Source organism: Sinohyriopsis cumingii, chromosome 8 (genome assembly GCF_028554795.1).
Source record: "Sinohyriopsis cumingii isolate HCF-2022 chromosome 8, ASM2855479v2, whole genome shotgun sequence".
NCBI lineage: Eukaryota > Metazoa > Mollusca > Bivalvia > Unionida > Unionidae > Sinohyriopsis > Sinohyriopsis cumingii.
In genome coordinates, this window is record NC_142968.1 from 42,577,549 (window position 1) to 42,599,109 (window position 21,561).

The window sequence follows — 21,561 nt, forward strand, 5'->3', positions numbered from 1 at the left end:
TCAAGAAGGATGTGTGGAATATTTCGATTCGTACGGATTGCCCCCTTTGGAAGACGATATCATTGACTTTATGAGAAGAAATGCTCAGACCACCCGATTCAATAATGTGAAATTACAAGGCACAGATTCCTTGGTGTGTGGACAGTACTGTGTGTATTTTCTGCATCATCGCAACCTGGGCTATTCCTTAGAACATTTAGTGACTCATTTCGATCCTCGTTCTTCTTCTAGAAACGATGTGAAAGTAGATCGATGGTTTTGTGACCATTATGCTTATCTTTTGTCTCAAGCTAGGAAACGTAGTGTCCATCAATGGCCTAATGATTTCCAACAGTGGAAATCACAATTTCATTCACAACGTTGTCAGCCCTGTTCAAAGTAAATTGTAGATTGAGAAAAAAATGTTTGTGATTTGAAAAAAATTGTTTGATGTTATAGTGTTGGATTATTGTTAAAAATGTTGTTGTTTAGTGTTAAGTGATTTTTGAATAAAAAATGTTGTGTTTAGAAAAAAATGCCTTTGTGGTTTGTTTAGCTATAAGACTGTTAAATTGATGCTCTTTGATTTCTTACTATCCCTCTCATGAACGTTGCGGCTCGAAAACCGTGTGGGGGGATGTTTTCCTTCACGTCCGCGCTTTAACTTTAAGAACCGGGGTTGTTCCCAGTCTAACCATCCATTGTCGACTCATCCTCCTAAGAAGATGTGTTCCAAACTAGCTAAGCTCAACGAAGCCTACGTGAATTTGCATAGGGTCAGACACAGTCTGATACCGAAGCCAGAAGAAATAGAGAATGTGAGAATGTTAAAAATCACTGAAGACCTGATAGAAGAGCTCTTCAGAGAAGAAATGAACAGGGAAAAAGAAGAATGGACAGAGAAGTACAGACTTCAGAGACAGCAGCAACAGCAGCAACAGCAGCAACAACAGCAACAGCAGCAGCAACCTGAAGCTGACAGAGGCTTTGTCGATTGCCGTATCGACACCAAAGAGTTCTTCTTCTCTTTCCGAAGAAGCAGACCTATCGCCAGAAAGTCTATCCTCAGAGGACATCGCATTCTTAGAAACTAAAAAAGAATGCCATAGCAAAACAAAAAACAGCCCTTTTCAGGGCTACCCAATACTCTAGAAAAGAAATAACGATCCATTTGCCAATGTGTGTAGGTAGAGTAGTGTGAAAATAAACACTAACTCTTTATTAATAGTGGAAGTGTATGTGTTTGTGTGTTTGTGTTAGTAAGTGGTTAAGTAAGTTGGTATGGATAGTAGATTAAAATGATGTTTGGTTTTTTTTGGCTGTTAGAGGTGTATATTTTGGGTTAGATTGGATTGCTTTGCGTATGTGGATAGTCTATTGAAGTGATTTATAAAAATTTTACAATAGTGATGGGTAGCATAAAAAAGTGAGCGAGTGTTTCTTTTACGTCCGCGTTGTTCTGGGTCATGATCTAGGTAAGATGAATTTTATGTTTTTAGGGGGATGTTTTCCTTCACGTCCGCGCTTTCAGTATAAATTGAAACTCGTTCGGCAGTCCAGCTACCCTTGTTGATTGATCAACACAGCCAGAAGAATGAATAGCAGAATAGTGAAACTGTTAGAACTCCAGATGCACCTGGAATATGCCAGGCGCATAGTAAACGAACTATCAGCGGAGGCTATCGTAGAAGAAGCAAGAATACAGAAGGAAGAAGAGGAGAGAAGACAGAGGGAAGAGGAGGGAAAGAAAAGAGAAGAGATGATGTCGTTTAATATTCCTGAAACAGAGGATTGGGGTGCTGAAGCGAATCATCCTCCCTCTGCGCTCCCCAGAAGAAAGGTGAAAGAAGACTGGGGAAGAAGATGCGTGTGCGGCGCCAGGCCAGGAAGGTGCAACCATTAGATAGGTGCATCTGGAGTTTAAAAAAACAGCCCTTTTCAGGGCTACCCAATACTCTAGAAAAGAAATAACGATCGATTTGCCAATGTGTGTAGGTAGAGTAGTGTGAAAATAAACACTAACTCTTTCTTAAAAAATGTGAGGGTATGTGTTTGTGTGTTTGTGTGTTTGTGTTTGTAAGAGCTCAGGTATGTTTGTGTGAATAGTAGATTATGGGTTTCTTTATTGTTTCTTAGCAAATGTGGAGAGTATAGTTAGGGTTATATTATATGAAATGAGAAAGTAGGGGGATGTTTTCCTTCACGTCCGCGCGATGTTTGGTCATGATCTAGGTAAGATGAATTTTATGTTTTTAGGGGGATGTTTTCCTTCACGTACGCGCTTTCAGTATAAAACTAACAGTGTTGGCCATTGGAACCCATTCTACGGAATAAGCAAACAAGAAGATGCTAGCAGCTTCAGCTTTATACAACGATCTTATGGGAAGTTGGTATTGGATGGTAGATGGATTGAGTGTAGTAGAAAGGGTTGAACAGGAATGGAGGTATGCAGTGACAAAAGACTTCGTCTCAAGACAAGTAACCAGCCTCCACTTATCCGTAAATATTGTAAAAGAAATGATAGAGGATGAGGAGAAGAGAATCAGAGGTTTAATTAACCCACCGTATGTCAAAGTGGGTAAGTTAAAAGAAGCGATAGATCATGTGACGAGTGCAAGGTGCTTTCTAGAAGACATTGTAGAATGGACAGATTGGTGTTTCGCGAAGTGGGGGTTAGAAAAACTTAAGAAAGCTGAAGAACTAATGAGGAATGTGCTGACCGAAGAGGTCAAGAAGATCAAAGAAAAGTGGTCAAAGGAAAGAAAAGAAGAAGAAAATAGAAAAAAAAGGGATGAATTCGAAAAACTGAACACAAACTGGATCAAAATCCAAGAGAAGTTAAGGCCATGGGCCACCCGGACTGGTTGCCGGAAACAGAAAAGAAAAAGAAGAAAGGAATGATGGACAAAATAAGAGGATGGTGGAAGAAGTTAAGAAGTTAAAAGAAGAAGAAGAAAAAAACCCAAAGGCCCTTTTCAGGGCCAGCCATATTTCTCGAAAAGAGATAGCCTTTCCATTGCCTACCCCTTTTTTAAAAATTTTTTTTAAAAAAAAAAAAAAAAAAAAATCCCATGTTCCATTCCCTTTGTCCCTAAACAAGCCCAAACTGTATTCCCCATGTTAAATTCCCCTTGTACGTAGATTGTCCCACGATTTATTCCCATGTTAAATTCCCCTTGTACGTAGATTGACCCACGATTTTTCGCCATGTTAAATTTCCATTGTACGTAGATTGACCCAGGGGTCCCTGTAATGCTAATTCCCATTGTACGTAGGGTGCCCCCTTTCACTACTCAGGCTCTTCCATTGGCCTGTTCACTTCGCGTAGCGCCATGTGACGTGGCCCCATGGCGTCATAGTGCCGTACTTTCCTCATGGGTGGTCCCTTTCATTTCATTTGGTTATGTATGTAACTGTTGTATTTCGTATGAAAGTAGAGTTGCAGTGTACTTATTTTCCTATTACAATTACTTGACGACAGGCCCTCGTGGTTGTTACAATATATTCAGTAATTTTGTATAACGTATCTTTATTAAAGTTTCCTTCTAGGTTTAAACTTTTCTGTTTATTTATTTATTTCTGCTATTGTCTTTATTCTGTTTTCTTTTGATTGGGGACATTGCGTCATTGTATGTAATTTACTAAATGGTTCAACTTTACACAGTGGACATTTTGGCGGTACTCTGACCATATGCCGTCTCACTGCAGCCTCTCCCGTCAACCATGCATCATGCATGTATTTGAAGCAGAGGCTTTCAATTTTCAGTGAGCCTAGTTTCGACCAGTACCCCCATGCTCTGTTCCAGTTGACATGTATATTTTCTATTTCTATTTTACATTTTATTTTTCCTGTTATGTCTTCCCTTATCCAATTGTATGCAAGTTTTCCCTCGCTGTCCCATAGATCTTTCCTATCCCTGTATTTAAGTAAAAGTTCCTTTATGCCTCTAAATTTTCGTGGTATTTCTAATTTTTTAAAGTTTATTAATTTTATATATACCTATCCTGTTTCTTAGTGTAAAGCCATACCAATAAATATCGATCCCCTCCCAAGGTGATTTAGGTTCTGCTTGTAGCTTTTTGAATCTATTTAAAATATTAGTGACTTTAAGTAGTATGGGGCTAGGTAAGGTTAGACCCTCTCCCCCCCCCCTTTCCCTGGCCCTATAGAGAGTTTCCTTATTTATGTAATGCTTCTTAAAATCCCATATGTAATCTATTATTTTATTATCTATTTTGTTTAGTGTAGTATTGCTAATGTCTGTAGATTTTAGGATATAGTTTAAATTCGCGTACATGTAAGTTTTTTGCCACTTGGGCTCGTTCCATGAGGCATAACGGCGTTAGTGCCCAGATATTCACGTCTTTTTAAATTTCCTCTTCCATTTTATTTACAGTTTTCCTTTTCCTCGTCTACTCCAAAATAAAAACCTAATGCTTTGACTCTTTTTCTAATTAGGTGTGGGGTAATCCAGAGTGGTTTCCCCGCCAGTTCCCTATTTTCAGAATTTCTGTTTTATCGTGGTTGATTTGAGATCCTGGTGCTTTTCCAAATTTTTCAAATTCCTTGATTAAGTGTTTAAAGGAATTTGGATCTCCTATAAAGTTTGTAACCTCATCTTTTATATTTGGAACTTTGATACCTATCATCTCCCCCTTCCCTTATTTCTTCACGTTTGTACAGGCCCTCTGCTACCTATTATCTCCCCCTTTCCTTATTTATTCACGTTTGTACAGGCCCTGTGTTTATTTGTGTATATTTCCCTGCTCTAATTTCTCTACTCCGCATTTCCTCCTCTATTATTTTAGACAATCTAATTTTAAGTTAATTATATTGTGTTGCTTTTCTGAAGTTGCAATTTTATTGCCTATTTTTCCATTTGTAGTTTTTTACTTCTTATTTTTGAAAATTGGATCGCTCTCTTTTTAAATATATTCTTTAGTAACTCCCATTCCTGAATTATATCTCTGTTTCCATTTTCCTTAAATGTATTTATTTCCTTTTTTATTTCATTTATAAAGTCAAGATCTTTCAGTAAGCTATTATTAAACATCCACCTTCCTTTACCCCACTTTCTGTTATTTTTAAGTTGTAGTCTCATGTAAACAAATTTATGGTCCGAAATTCTTAAATCCGTAATCCCCGCTTTTCTATGTATTGTTTTATTATAATTTGTGCATAAAAAAAATTATCCAATCTACTTCCTTTTTTTATTTTATAGTCAAAAGTGTATTCCTTCCTTGGCATATTTAAGCGTCTGTATATATCCGTAAATCTCTGCCTTTTTATGAAGTTTTCTATTTCTGGTTTGATCCTAATATCATTGGATGTTTATTCGCCTTCCCTATATATGTTATCCCCAACCCAATTAAAGTCCCCACCTAATATTGCGCTTTTCTACTTTTCTAGATATTTTGTTAATTTCTCTAGGAATTCTTTTTTTATGGTTCCTGTTTGCCGGCATATATAAATATGTAAAATGGATCTTTTCAATAATTATATGTAAAAGTCTACCTTTAGAATATTTCTCTTCATCAACCCTTTCCCAATTTACTCCTTTTTATTTTTTATTACTGTAGTTACCCCCTCCCCCTTTTTTGTAAAATATCATTTCCTTCATAATCATTAGTTAATATTATCCCGTTTAATTGATTTTCACATGACACTTTAACTTCTTTCGTGAAACCATTGTGCTTCTTGGAAGAATAAAACGTTATATTCCAAATCATTTCCGAATTTTAGTAGTTTGTCCTTATTTATTCCATTTACATGTATAGACAAAACCAGGAAGTTTGTTCCTTCCATTTTTGTCTCTCTACATGTTGTCGCAGTAATGGTTATACTTCACTAAGTTTATTTTCTAAAGTTGTTTTAGTAATTAATTTTGTGTGATTTTAGATGGGGGCACTGATTTTACGGGGGCCCCGAGTGGCCGAGTAGTTTAAAACGCTCTCCGTTACGGATCACTGCCATCTCACCTTTGTCTGCGTCGGTTCGAGTCTAGGATTCGACCAATGTGGGTTTGTGAGAAAGCATGCCAGTAGCTTCTCGTGGCATGGTGGTTCTTCCCGGGGTTTTCCTGGGTTATTCCTCCACAATTAATACTGGCCGCCATACATAGCCTATCATGTGCTGAAAAATGACGTTAAACCCTACAACAACAACAACAACAACTGATTTTACCGGCTCCGATACGTGCGATTTTCGCGAAGTTTTATTATGAGACAAGTCCGACCTCGTGTGATAATAAGTATAACCTTTTGAGCCAATCATATTTCGGCGTTGACGTGTGTGCCGCATAGTTTACCTATTTTGACTTGACAACCTCTTAACCTCGGTAGGCGGAGCGATCTACCTTCTGGCGTAAGGTCAGTTGACCTTACACCAGAAGGTAGATCACTCTGCCTACCGAACATGTGACTTGACAACCTCTTAACCTCCGACAAACATTCTGTGAAAATGGCGGGAGTGATAACATTAAAATATATACCAGACGATATTGGTGAGCAATATTTGTCATATGAAACAACATTGAGACAGAGACAGAAAGCGAGAGTATTTATCCATCGCTTGCACTTCTCTAAGTTGCGTCGGTATGCGGAGAACTCGCCCCCACGTATCTGGAGAAGTCGCCCCAGAGTGGTTGGAGAAGTCGCCCCAATTGGTTGGAGAAGTCATCCCAAAACTTGTCACCCAAATAACTTTTTTATAACAGAATTAAGTCATCTTTTAAGTGATTTATATATATATTTATATATATACGCGGTCACAAAAGAGATATTAACTAAATTAAAGCAATATCATAGTAATATTTATAAGGACGAAATTAAGTCTGTATATAATCTAATGAATGACGACAGTATAGTGATTAAAAAGGATGATAAGTCAAACACTATTATTATTCTGAATCAAGATGATTATGCTAAAGAAGTTGAACGTCATTTAGAAATTAAATAAAAAATTTCAACATGCATTAATGAGATCGCTAAAAATTATAATTCCGCATGTGAGGAATTTGATACTTTCCCTCTTAACATACGTACACCTCAAAAATAATTCCGTATATGAGGAATTTGATACTTTCCCTCTTAACATACGTACACCTCAATTCTACATATTACCCAAAACTCATACAAATCCTGACCATAATTTACCTTTAAATTTTCCAGGACGACCCATTATATCAGGTTGTAATTCATATACTGAAAACCTATCCAAATTTATTGATAGTGTTTTTCAGCCTTTAATGAAATCACTTCATTCATACATTAACGATACAACTACTTTCATTAAAAAGTCGAAGTCTATTCCACATCTATTTGATAATTTTAAATCTGGTATCATTAGATGTAACATCACTTAATACGGACATTCCGTATGCAGATGGTATTGAAGCGTGCAAATATTTTCTTGATAACAATCCTAATAATAGCACACTATCTAGCGAAGATATTTGTAAAATAATACAAACTTATCTTGGAAAATAATTATTTTCAATTTAATAATACGAATTACATGCAGATAATGACTATTAATATGGCTCCTATATACTCTTCCCTTTCATGGGTGAATTAGAAAAGGATTTTATTCCAAACGAAAAGTTTAATCCCATCTCTTTCGTTCAGATTTTTAGATGACATATTTATGATCTGGAAGCATTCAACTGAATAACTGAAAAAAAATATTGATATACAAAAAGTCGAGCCGATATCGACAGAAGCAGCTTGTCGGAGGAAAATGGCTGACGTAAACAGTGCCTGGAGGTGTGTATAATAGCGCTCGCTGATTGGTCAATCGAGCAGAATGATTGACAACTGGCGATAGGTCAATTCAAGAAGGGATGCATCGCAGAGTCGTAAACATGGTACATGTAGCTCTTGTCACCGGTTTTCACATGTGCAAGCACTTGTCTCAGAGTAAAAATGACTTTGGGGTTAATACCAACTGGCATTTTTCTGATAACAAGATTGATACAACGAAATTAAAACGGTCCGTGGGATACAGGCGCATGAGTGGTCTAAGGCGCTGGCCTTTACAAATTATTGGCATATCACATCGGTCACTGTGGGTTTGAGTCTCGATCTCGGCCAACTGGTATGTGGTTCTTCTTACACCAAATATACTGGTTGCCATGTATAGGCTATCACGTGCTGGAAAATGTCGTTAAACCCACAACAAAAGCAAACGGGCCGCACAACTCGATTTCGTATGCATTCAGCATCTGCTACACGGACAAATCTTTCAAAGAGCCTAAAAACTTAGTTCAAGTATTCCAGAGAAAAAAAGTGCAATATGGTGGCAAGAACAATTACATAGTTGTCTCCCCCCACCATACTCTCTCTCTCTCTCTCTCTCTCTCTCTGTGTGGCAACATCATTGTATCGTCATAGTGCTTTTCTCATCCATATGCATTGTACATCTTATACGCAACTTTAAAACTAAGATCCAAACGAAAGTTTAATTTCATAAAGTATCGCTTAGTTTATGTTGAAAATCGATCCAAAGTATAATCGATCGTATATGGTAATTTGTTTAATCAACCTGCCGCACATCTACCCATTTATATCACCCTATTAGTTGTTACTCGTGACAATATGTAAGTACATCCGGGTACGAATTAGGTAAATCTATGTATAAACGTGTGACTGCAGAGCGGTATTCGAGGCAGGCGTTATACGGTGAGTTTTGTGTAATGTTTGTTTTGTGATATTACATAGACTAATACACTACATTTAGCAAGCTTGAGATTTACATATGACGAATCTCATTTGCCCCGGGGTGGGGTCCTCACACGTAGAAGTTCCCTCGTTGATACAAAATATCTTCTTGTACAGTTTTCATTCTCCATGCATCAACGCTGCCCACTCCGTATCCCTACTTGCGTTTTGTTTATTTTAGAAACACGTTTTACTATTTGGTCAGTGTTTAATCTGTTTGCAATATGATTGAAATCGAGATCTATAGCGTAATGTAACACAGATTCTTTCGATAACTTTCCTAACATCACGTGATATTTCTATTTGGTCAGTGTTTAATCTGTTTGCAATATGATTGAAATCGAGATCTATAGCGTAATGTAACACAGATTCTTTCGATAACTTTCCTAACATAACGTGATATTTCTATTTGGTCAGTGTTTAATCTGTTTGCAATATGATTGAAATCGAGATCTATAGCGTAATGTAACACAGATTCTTTCGATAACTTTCCTAACATCACGTGATATTTCTACAGCATAAGGAGACCAAGAAGTATTTTACGCCAACAAACGAGTTACTGACTGCAGTTTGTTGACATAATTATATCGACATGTAAGTAATTTTCATCTCTTATTAGAAATTACCTTTCTGTGGGTAACATTAATTTGCAGAACGGAACAGAGCATGACTTGATATCTTTCAAAAATTGCTATTTTCAGGCTTTTGGGAAAACCATACTTAGGTCTATTTATACATACGATTATTGGAGTTCCCTTTATGACGCCATGGTTACCCAATTGTGTTTGAATGGCCGTCAACCAAATCATCAATCACTGCTATGTAACTATGCTTAAATCGGTAACATTTTAGTTTCTGCTAGATATCTTAGCTCATCACATATTGATTAAATAACTCAGTTATACGTTTGACTAGTTCAGTGTCAGGTATAAACAAATTATTAAAGCAGTAATCAAAGAAATATTGGATGACTGATCATACATCGCCGTTATGTGTATATCTATCAGTTCGGTTCACTTGAAAGTTGAATAGTGGTATGTAGGTAGGCCTATATGTATGTAGGTAGGTAGGCCTACATGTATGTAGGTAGGTGGGCAGGTAGAGACATATGCACGTCAGTGCATTCCTGGCTATATAGTGCCTAATATGTTTAGATATCGCAAATAAAGACATTCGAAACAAAGATAAAAGGAAAAAATACGTAAAATACTTCAAAATACAAAGTCCAGTTTTTTTAATATGAACTATGCTCTTTTAAAAAGTACAATATTTGCTTTTCAGTTGTTCTTTTCTTTTCATGGAATTTAGTTACATCTATTTTAAGGAGTTTATTTTTATTCAATTTACATTTTACAAAATGTTAACATCTTTACATATTATCTTCTATCTTGCAGCTCTTTTATTTGCATTTATTTAGAAGTTTTGTGCAAATTCTTCACTTTTAAATTCGTTGAACTTGACTTGAAATTGGCATCATATAGCGATGTTTGTGCTGAGGCGTACTTACAATATATACATATATTTGAGGGGTGGGGTAGCAGTGAGATTGCAGATAATTTTATTTATAAAATCAACTGTATCCAGAGCACCTTTAGTCAATCTTGGTTGGATGCTCACGGGTATACAACAGAGTTGAGACGTAAATATCCATTTGCTTGATACGTGTAAGCAAAATTTAATTATTGTAAATATAATCGGACGATTAAAGGAAACAATGAAAAACAAATTATAATCATTATATGTTACTTGTTAGATACCGATATTTTTGGCTAATTTTTGTTGTTGTGTTGTTGCTTAATGTGAAGCTACCTCCAGAAACTGAGGAGTTCGAGGATGCAGTCATATTTTAATGTCATGCAGATACGCGCTAAATAGATACGATTATTTCATTGGTCAAATAATAACTAATAGCACACGCAGAAACAATTTGAAATGTATTCCATGTTACACCAAGGTTTTAAAAATACAACGTGCTATCACTACAATGAGAAGCTGTTTTAAAATTCAGGAGGTCAAACATTAAGTTATCTGTTGACACCTGTCGATTGCATTAAATTACATACAGAAGAGTTCCAAATTTCACAATACTGTTTAAGGTGACAAAATCACTACCTCCTTGAGTTTTAATTTCTTTAGAGTGGCTAGACTAAATTTGATTAATAAATATTATTATATATGTCCGACGATTTTTAACAATCGTCAGTTGATGACAAATACAAATTAAATAATAGTGAAAAATTAGGCATATTTATTATCAACATTTTAATATATATATATATATATATATATATATATATATATATATAAAGAAACAACACTTCCACTGATTGCATCCTTTTATATATTAACTGAAATATATCATTTTTTCATGTGAATTATTGATATTAATTTTGTAAAGAAATCGCGTTGGGCACTTGAAAGGCGGAGCTCATATTTGTTTAAATATTTTTGGACTTATATTGCTTAGATACTCCATGATCCACCCACCCCGGTTTCCTTGTGTGCATGCTCTCTCTCTCTCTCTCTCTCTCTCACAGAGGCGTCTTACGTACATTCATTTGTATTGTTCTTGACTCATTTGCCACATGCATATAGCCATTCGTGCCTCTGTTTAAAAAAATAGTGTTTTGTTATGCTCTACCCTGCCTCTTTAACTGTAATTTTGTCTCTCCATCTCCGGACCCGCAGGTAGGAAATTCTTATTGTCATCACTTTGCATGATGCTGGTTATCAAATCAATCTAAACCATGTATAAATAAATGGCGTGTGAAGAGAAAACAAGCAATACCCCCACCAAGCATTAACAAGCTAACTTAATTTAATATAATCTTAATTCGGATATATATAATTCCTCCATCTATCGATAGTGGATTAATATATAAAAATATACTCCAATTCATGAAGCACCGATTAAGAATGGAAATTAGATTCCGGTAAATTAATAGTATAAATTAACTAATAGTCTGTTATAAATGAAGTTCCAATCCAGAAATCACGTCAATTAACTAGTAGTCTGTTATAAATGAAGTTCCAATCCACAAATCAAGTCAATTAACTAGTAGTCTGTTATGAATGAAGTTCCAATCCACAAATCACGTCAATTAACTAGTAGTCTGTTATAAATGAAATTCCAATCCATAAATCACGTCAATTAACTAGTAGTCTGTTATAAATGAAGTTCCAATCCACAAATCACATGAATTATGGTTTGGCTTGTTGTGTATAATCTATAATTTGTGTAATTTTTTTTATTCATGACTGTAAATTTGAGTGATTATCGTTAGCTGAAATTTCGTACATGTATAGGTTTTATTTTAAGAGGTTAAGAGCGTACAGTTGCATAGTATATATAAATAAATGCCTACGTTCGTGTTGACAGTTGCTAAAAATAAAACTGTTAGTAAATATGTTTCAAGTGTTTGGCTTTTTCCTATTGTACAGGTCAGTCAGGTGGTATTTTAGAAGAATTAAGGTAATGAGGATGACTCTAAATATCGGAATGAATCAGATTGATAAGTTCTTTCCTTATGTTATCTTCTACTGCGATTATAATTTACACGTAACGGATCTTACTGCTCATTTTGCCTCGAAGTTACATATTCATGTAACCTAACCCAATCAATGGGAAGCTATATACTATTGGAATGTAACATTGTATATTGGACTTAACCTTGTTCAGAATCAAATTTATTTTTACTTTATCTGAATTATTGCCTTTTTTAAATCCGCAAAAAACTAATACGTAGCTAAAACATTCTCTTTATTGATAGAAGTAAACATGTTTATTTGAGTCTGGGTCTATGTTTTTGGGTTTCTCATATCGTACCTAACGTAGTCCAGGTTATATATTATAATCTTAGTAGCAGACTTTCTAATTATAACTAACATTTAATATTGTAAACATTAAAAAGTTTATATCAGGTTATTTTCCATTAGGTAATAGTTTTTGTTTAGAAATGCTAATTGTGAACAGAGGTCAAGTAGAGGACTGTATCATTTTGTCACTGGAAAAACTATCCATTCGGGCTTTACGATATTATAGAATCAGTTTTGTATTATTGTTTGGTCTAGAAGTTCATTTGGGCTTGAATTTTTTTCTACAAATTATTTAATTGAGTGATTTGTTTTTCTCTAGAAATACAGAGTGCTCATAAAATATTCTTGGACAGAGACACTTACTGGGATTTATAGTGAATTCAAACGTGGAATTATATTACAAAAGATTCTTGGTAAAACGAAACAATACAGCGCCACAGGCATAAAATCACCTTCAGAGTTGGACTTAATTTGGATTTCCATTAGTTTTTTCAGAACTTTTCTTATTAGGGATTATCTCTGTAATTTTAGGATTATATTGGATTTAATTGGCAATTACTTTGTATTTTATGGAAATAAACTATTTGTTGAATTTTACAACTGAACTGTCAGTATTTTACAATATTTTAACTACCTCTTGCTCGTTCCTCATTTCGCTTGGTTTCTATTCCACGCAAATTTCCATACGCCAGTACGTGAATGCCTGATAGTTCAGGTTCAGTGTATAAGAGGCTAACCGTGTTTGTAGTCCATTCAAAGTACAAATATGTGTATTTGTTTGTAATCTAAATAAAATATATGTATAGTATGTACGCTGTATGAATGATATACCACTCGGTGTATAAATGTTTCGTTAAACGGAAACTCGGCAAGCCACAAGACAACGGCTTCAAAAAGATACTTTGTAAATTTAACACTGAAAGTATGAATACGTACCAGAGAGAAGCCACAACAGGTGTGTTCGAGTGAAAGGTATCTGTACAAAGACTGACTGGCAGTGGAAAATTGCTTATCTACCAGTCCATTCAAGCTGTGTGCTCCCCTTGTTTCGATCAGGTATTAAAATTGTTCAAATTTGAACAACTTAATTTTGATTGGAAGCGGTGGCCTGCCGCCGCATCCAATGAAATTCACAGACTCGAAGCACAGAAATATCTGCTCGATACGCCAAGGTGTAGATATAGTTATCATACTCGAAACTTTGCCAGCGAATGCGTGGTGGTGGTTGTGGTGGGGGGCCTGGTGTCAGGATGATGTGACTGGATGGGACATGATGTTACATGTTTGCAGCACGATGTCCCAGGGCTAGATATCACTATAAACTGTCATACGGTAGACATCGTAGCGATATGACTGAAAAATTAAGACTACGTTACAAATCCAAATCACACTCACCCAGATCACAGCGTTACCTCCTGTGAAATCTAATTTATGTGAAATAATTCGCAGCAACATGTCAATAATGCACCCAATAAATCAGGTAATATATCGTTATCTTCATAATAATGAAACTTAGTAGCAGGTAATGTACATACACCTTTGAGATAAACTATAGTTTTTGCATAAATCCCTGTTTGTTTTGTACCTCCCTAAAGATTTCAAGAAAGAAAATATTTAATGTGATAAAAGATGCATAGAACTCCGTCATTTCATTCATTGATTTACAATTTATAATCTGGCTGTGACCAGGATGGCCCTAACATCATCATCGTCTGCCTGTTTCATGCTGAACGGAGTTTCCACACTAACATGGTGCCATATCTCGAACACTATAGGCGAGTCTATTTACCTCAGAGTAACGTGGTTTATCCTATTAGGTAACTGCCAGATAATTCCGTAAATTACCAATTGGTTGAGAGTTGAGAGTTATATCCATTTGCACGTTTGTACATATAAATTACACCACTTGTTAAATATGGACGTGAAAGGCAAATTAGTATTTGTTATTCATTTCCTTTGCTTGCAGTGCCGGATTCAACCCTGTTGAGGCCCTCAGGCCCTTAGGCAGTCGAGATCTTGGGGCTCCCCTCGCAAATTATCTCCTAATACGTTTTATCAATATTATTTTGATCCGTTGTCGCGGGGCACCTAGGGCGGGGCCTACTCTGCCTATTTGGTAATCCGGCACTGTTCGCTTGATTCGACATTGTACACATCGGAAGCAGACGATGTCATTTTTACTTTCTATGTACATACAAGTGTAGTTGTGCATCCACCCCTTCTCTGAAAAGGAACATGTCCAGTAATTGGAAATGACTGGCGAACAGGGTCGTCTTTGACACTGAACACTTCCGTTTTGTATGAAACGCGCAGACGATAACGGATATTAAGGTCCCCATTGGTCATATAATCAAGCTTGAAATTACAAATCAATGAATGAACTAAGTTATATGCATTTTTTAAAAATCTCATTTGTATTTGTGTTTTTTTTTTTAAATCGGATGGGGGTGGGGGTACAAACAAATGGGAGGTATATTAAGATTAAATGCTTATTAAAGGTTTCAATTAATTACTTGAATTATTGTGAATATCGATAGCCTCAAATATCATTTGAAGAATGCGAATGATCACAAAAGGACAGAAACATTCACATTACCTGTCAACTTTTTTTTTAATAAAAATAATACATATTTACACATAGCAGCATATCGATACCTGTCAGATATCCTGAGGTACTTTTATTACCAGTTTTATTCGAAACTAGCATTGCGTCAGGTACTGCAAATACTGAGAAAAATGTTTAAAAAGATTACATTGGTGCCAATTTTCATAACCTGGAGAAAATCCGAATTAGTGTGAGATACTATATAGATACCCGTCATATAAATTAGTTATCTGCGATTGCGACATATTGCCTGTTTTTCAGTGAATTTCACTTGCAATAGCTGTGAGAAAAAAAATGATAAATACCCGTTTGAGTCACAATCATTCATACATAAAGTTTTGGTGTCATGCTGTAATGATTAGTTTTAAATACGGTGGATTTACAATGATTGCTAAAAGAAAAAGATTAAAGATTGGGTGTTGAATTTAATCTTTTATCTCGTTTTTTTATAGATTTTTTTTTTTGCAAAGTGATTTTACAATTACTGCCCTCGGATATTGGTAGGCTGAGCTCTGAGATTTAACAAGATGAATCAAGTAATATAATGACGTCAGGGATTAAGAAGGGAAAACCAAATGAATCAATGTTGATGAAAACCTTTGTTCGTAATGGGTCAGTATTTCAAAGGTCACACTTTCTGGTGAAATATCCAGTGAGACAGTGATAATAGAGACACGGGCAGGGGGTTATTTACAATTTGTAATGTTGACTAAAGAGATATGATACAAAATAAGTTCAAACACAATGCAGAGCAATACGTGAATGCTATATAAACTGAACTAAGAAGAAAATAGAACTTATTTCAAGAAAACTAAAAATAACGAATTCAAGAACAGTAGTTAATAACGATCCTACAATAATACTAGTGTTGTTTTTTTTTTCCCAGCGAGGCAATGAAGGTCTCCGTAAGCTTCCTAGTGGTCTTTCTTACAACGAACTCATTTTTAGTGCAAATTTTTACAACGAAATTATTAGCAAAGGAGTGTCCGTTATTTTCTTCTCTAATCTGGGAAATTAGCAGCTTGACGGCCAACTGTTCAAGCGGCGAGGCTTACCACTGTCGTGTACACGATGGACAACCAACTGCATTCTGCCATGCCGTATTAGAGTGTCCTCCTGGTATGTAACTCCCTTTCCTACTTCTCCAATGTAACCAACGTCACTTTTCTCCTCTTTTTTCACACTTTCGCTCATTTCATTGTCCATTGCTACATTGATAGACAGATAAATAGACACATACATAGATCTTGCATCCGCATGTAGGAATTCATTTATGGAGCTTGCTGTATTGGATTATCCATCTGGTATATAGCTCCATATTTTAATTCTAAAATATAACTCGCGCTACTTTTCTTTTCTCACTCTTTCGTTCATATCATGGTTCATAGATAGATAGATAGATAGATAGATAGAGAGATAGATAGATAGATATTGCTTCCCCACATAGAACTACATTTATAGTGCTCGTGTGTGCATGCGTGGATATATAATCAACAAGGTTCGAGTCATATTGAGTTCCACGCAGGAATCGAACTCGAATTGCGGCATATCGCACCTTAGCTCTTCAACACCAGCGACCTAACCAAGTCGGCCATATGTAGCATGTGCATATTAAAAAATTAACGTGGATCCAAGTTAAAGTATTTAGGGGGCTAGTGGTAATTATATACTTTGTGATTTCTAAATAGAAATCCAGTGGGCTTGTATATAGTTGAGTGTTAAATCTGGCGTGTCTAGGGAGCAAATTCATGTGCTCCTCGAGTCATCACTTTTGACCTCGTTCCATCCTTTTTAGGGATAAGCGCACAGCCGAGTTGTTCAGGTTGCAGTTGTATAAGAGCAAGGCAACATATACCATTACTAGTGACACGGGTTCGATTCCTGCTTAGAACGAATTTTGTATTCATCTAACCGGTTTGACTGCATTGATGTCATTGTATATAAATTTCTTTCATATTATCATGTATCCAACTATACAGTGTAGGGTCCATTATAAACGTTTTCCACTCTGTTTTGGTATAAAGCAAATGTCTGCTATCTATTTTCGATAAGGTACATTTGCGGACCTTGTGAAAGAGGCACCGTCACCAAAGCTACAGTGCGTGGAGTGCCCAGATGACAGGTTTGACGCCTCACAAAGTCGCAGCAATGAGATAAGCGAATGCCGATACATGAAACAGAAATGCCTTCGCGAGGATCACAAGATACTCTGGAGGCCAGGAAGTGCCACTTCAGACAACTTATGTTACTGCGACTACAAGACCGGTTTTGATATGGACGCAGACTGGTACGGTGTGATTCCAGGAACAGATATCAAAATATGTGACGGATTAACACGCTGCGTGTGTAGACCAGCGTTAGGCTGTAATGTCTCTCCTAACGTGTGTATACTGCCAGGTTTGTCTTTTAAAATTATACAGTACATAGTCATTACTTTTATCTCATAGATTTAAAAGTATCTTCAGAGCAGTGGTTACTAACAGGCAGCATGTTCTTGTGATTTAGCATTGCGATTATATAATCATGGCAAGCCACATAGGTATTATCTTTTGACGTTTCTTAAAAAGATTTTCTAAAGATTGTATTTGGCGTTTTAGCAGCAGAGGGGGCGAACAGACCGACTTTGGAAGCATCCAAAAACCGAAATAAGGCTTCTTTCGAGCTGAACATTTGCTTGAGAACTACAATTTATTACAGGAAAAAAAAAAAAAATGAACCAACTTGAGGTAATTGCCCCCTCTGCTGCTATTAATCTATCCAAATACTTTATCAAGTCCAATACGATATCTTGTTCTAGGATCGTGCAAATTTATTGTTATAAACCCGTGCGGAGTAGTTTGCGCTCGTGAAAAGAAGTTTCTGAATTTAATTATATCCATGTCACCGCTGCACCAGGTTTGATGAATATTTCGCAACGTGTGTGTGTCTACGCCATTAAACACAACTAAAATATTACAGTTATCTCTGATCACTTTTAGTATTTGTGTGTATCGTTGAGTAACATAAATAACATCGGTATTTTTATGTCTACCTCGAGAAAAAATCCTAGCTGGATTTGATTGTTTGTCCAGCATCACATCATCGTATACAAGCAAGTTATTAATAAATCCGTCTATGGAATCAACCGATGGTGCTTCATCAATATCGGTTATAAACTCGATAACATCGCTATCCGCGTTTTCATTAAAATCCTTAAGTACATTATAACATCGTTGATCATCAACTGACGGGGCTACCAAATACAATTTATCCCACTTTAACCATCTCATTATAAGATTAAGTAACAACTGCGTCTTTCCACTTCCAGATGGTCCTATTATTGTCATTCTGATGGAATTTGGTAACGCAGGATGGTGCTTGACAGGTTCTTGTTTTCTTGTCGCTGAGAAATCAGTTATATCCATGCTGTATAAAATATCTATGGATTTATATTGTTTACGCTGTAAAGTTAAAACTCTAACCACTGATTTAGCTACGGTTATAACAAAAAATAAAAAAATAGCGTATGGTGGAAAATGTTCTGTGTGCGGTAGAAAGAAATTTTCGTTTTTACCTAATAAGCGCGGTGGTGATATTGCTAATTTGATGTCAAAGTTTCCAGGTACTCCATGGGCTAAATACGCAGGAGAAAAACATCTACCAGGATATAATTATTGCGGTCCTGGTACCAGACTTGATATTAGACTTGATAATCAGGATCAACCAAAACTAGGCGAGGAACCAATAAACGCTATTGATCGAGCTTGTCATGCTCATGATGTTGCGTATAAAAGCAGTGATCTACAACATAGGCATATTGCAGATGTGAAATTAATTCATGCGTTAAATTCCATAAAAAATAAAAATATCAAAGAAAAATTAGCTAATTGGTTAGTAAGATCCGCGATGAAGGGTAAATTAGCACTAGGGGCTGATAATATATAAATGGAATCGATTTATTATTCACCAGTTGGATACTGGAAGGGTAAAGCAGCAATTAGTAAACTCGCTGATGCAGCAGCGGTTAAACATTCTACTGCTAAAACGTGATTATCCAAACAGGCAATATGGCAAATTTACCTACCGCGTCCTAAGCAAATTCGATTTGCACATTTCACTGTCAGTGTTCCTAATGAAATTCATCAAGCTGATATTCTGTTTTTACCATATAATACTGTACGTAGAAAAACGTACAAATACGCGCTAACTGTTGTTGATGTTGCAAGTAGATATAAAGAAACAGAACCGTTGTCAGCGAAGACAGCTGCTGAAGTAGCCGATGCGTTTAAACGAATTTATCAACGAGGACCATTACGATGGCCACAGCTGCTACAGGTTGATCCTGGCAAGGAATTTCTTGGTCCAGTATCATCGTTGATGAAACAACATAATACGAAAATACGACGAGGGCATACTGCAATTCATCGTGATCAGGAAATTGTTGAGCGATTTAATCGAACACTTACTGAGCGGTTATTTGGATATCAATACGCGAAGGAATTTATTCAGGATACGAGATCTCGTGAATGGGTGGCAAGATTACCAAATGTGATAGTAGCGTTAAATAATGAGATTACTCGAACGACCAACATGAAACCTATTAATGCAATTGCAAGCGCGCACATACCTACACAACGACGTGATCTTTCAGCACAGCCAGTATTAGGTAATATCACTGTAAGGTATTTATATGAGCCTGGCGAACTCGAAGGTGGTAAAAAAAGAGCGACTGATCCTATTTGGAGTGTTACCACACATAAGATATCCACCGTAACTAGATCCTCAGGTAGACCCGCAATCTACAGACTAGATTCGGCTGCTCCTCAACGCGGATTTGTACGTGAACAATTACAAGTAATTCCTAAGGACACACAATTGCCACCCAAATCACTTAACTAGCACCACGACGTCGATTACATTCAAGACAGGTCAACATGATATTTTCTCGTGTATGACCAAGATTGTTATTTTTTCTACATACGGTAAATTGTCTTGGATCATTTTTCTAATACCGCCATAACATTATACAATTACAACTTGCACAATGATTATTCTGTTGTTGTTTCAGCGCAATGACAACGTCAGTGTCTAGATCAAATTCTCAATTATTTTTTTTTATCACACTGTTTATAACCAGCTAGTTTTTTTTTTTATTATATCGCTTTGACATTCGTCAAAGCCTCGATGATCGAGGTCATCATTGATTGACGAGTCCATGACGATTCGTCTCAATTGAGATATTTTTCTAACTCGAGATACTGCAAGATAAACCATGTTCGACCATTCGATACGATCATCAACGATCCAAACAACTGTATCAGTAATAGTTAATCCATGAGATGAATGAATCGTCATCGCGTATCCAAGCGTCCACGGGGATTTATCAGCACGTAGAGCATCTTCAACAACATCAACATCAACTGTGATAATATCATTCAACACAAGATTCTGTTTCCTTGACTCGGTCTGTCCTGGTATATCAACGTCGATATTTTGCCGTCGCGTATCTGCTGGTCGATAACATAACGGAACTGACAACGTTGGAAACTTTTCTCGTTGTAACTGAAACAACTCCCGCTGAAGTGTATCACGAACTATCTTTCTACTTGCAACTATCAAATCGTTTGGTCTCCACGCGCGCAAAAAGTCTTTCATGGGTGTTTCTGAAATTATCTCGCGCATTACTTCACACTGAATTTTATTCGGTTGTAGTCTGATTAATTTTTTAAATTCCTTCAACGTTGCATCAAGTGCTCTATGATCATCAGTTATTTCTTCAGCGTGGTCAACGAAATTTTTCAGCCATCCATGTGGAGATGGTCCAGCTACAGGTGGTGGTTGACCGTGATCGCCGCACATTATCACGGCAGTATTTCTTGTTAACAACCAATCAAGAAATGTTTTTAGTGTTTCTAGCGGTACAGTGCATATTTCATCCCATATTATAATCCTTGGAATGTATTTCTCGCCCATCCTTAAAGATGTCCATGTATCACCCTTCCATCGAAAAAAGCTGTGATAAGTACAGGAATTAACACCGCGTTGTTTCATTTCTCGCGCGAGTCTATGTGTAGGTGTTAGCACGATCATATCTGAATTCTGAAATAGTTCGATAGCTCGAGTGGTTTTACCAGAACTTCCAGCTCCATTTAGATAAACCGTTTTGTGTCTAGTTATTGGATCGTATACCGATGGTAACAACGAAGTTGTCAACGTTTGATATTTTTTACAGTAAATATCTTTAACCGCAACATCAGCGGATTCGGAATAATCGAGCATATATTCCTTTTTTATTCTCCACGAACCCCACGATGCATAAGTGCCTATGTTTAATTTTTCTAACAGTATTGAATGTTTTTTACTTATATAAAACGAATCAGTAGCTACTCTGACGGCATGCGCAGAAACCTTGTTTATCATCGATACTAGATTTATTGAAACATACGCGAGCATCGATGATCTTA

The 21,561-nt window shown here is 36.4% G+C and overlaps 1 protein-coding gene across 3 annotated transcripts in view; it reads left to right on the plus strand.

The window, feature by feature from the left end:
- Window positions 1-8,559: 8,559 nt before the first annotated feature.
- The window catches only part of LOC149793378 (uncharacterized), a 54,200-nt gene continuing 41,198 nt past the window's right edge, over window positions 8,560-21,561 (plus strand). For all 3 annotated transcript variants that reach the window (XR_016422767.1, XM_089967354.1, XM_089967355.1), the window contains exons 1-3: window positions 8,560-8,658; window positions 16,005-16,237; window positions 17,171-17,515. Coding sequence is in view for 2 of the 3 variants with exons in the window: in XM_089967354.1 (XP_089823480.1) it covers window positions 16,012-16,237; window positions 17,171-17,515 (571 nt within the window). In the remaining variant the exon portion in view is untranslated. The remainder of the gene's footprint in view (window positions 8,659-16,004; window positions 16,238-17,170; window positions 17,516-21,561) is intronic.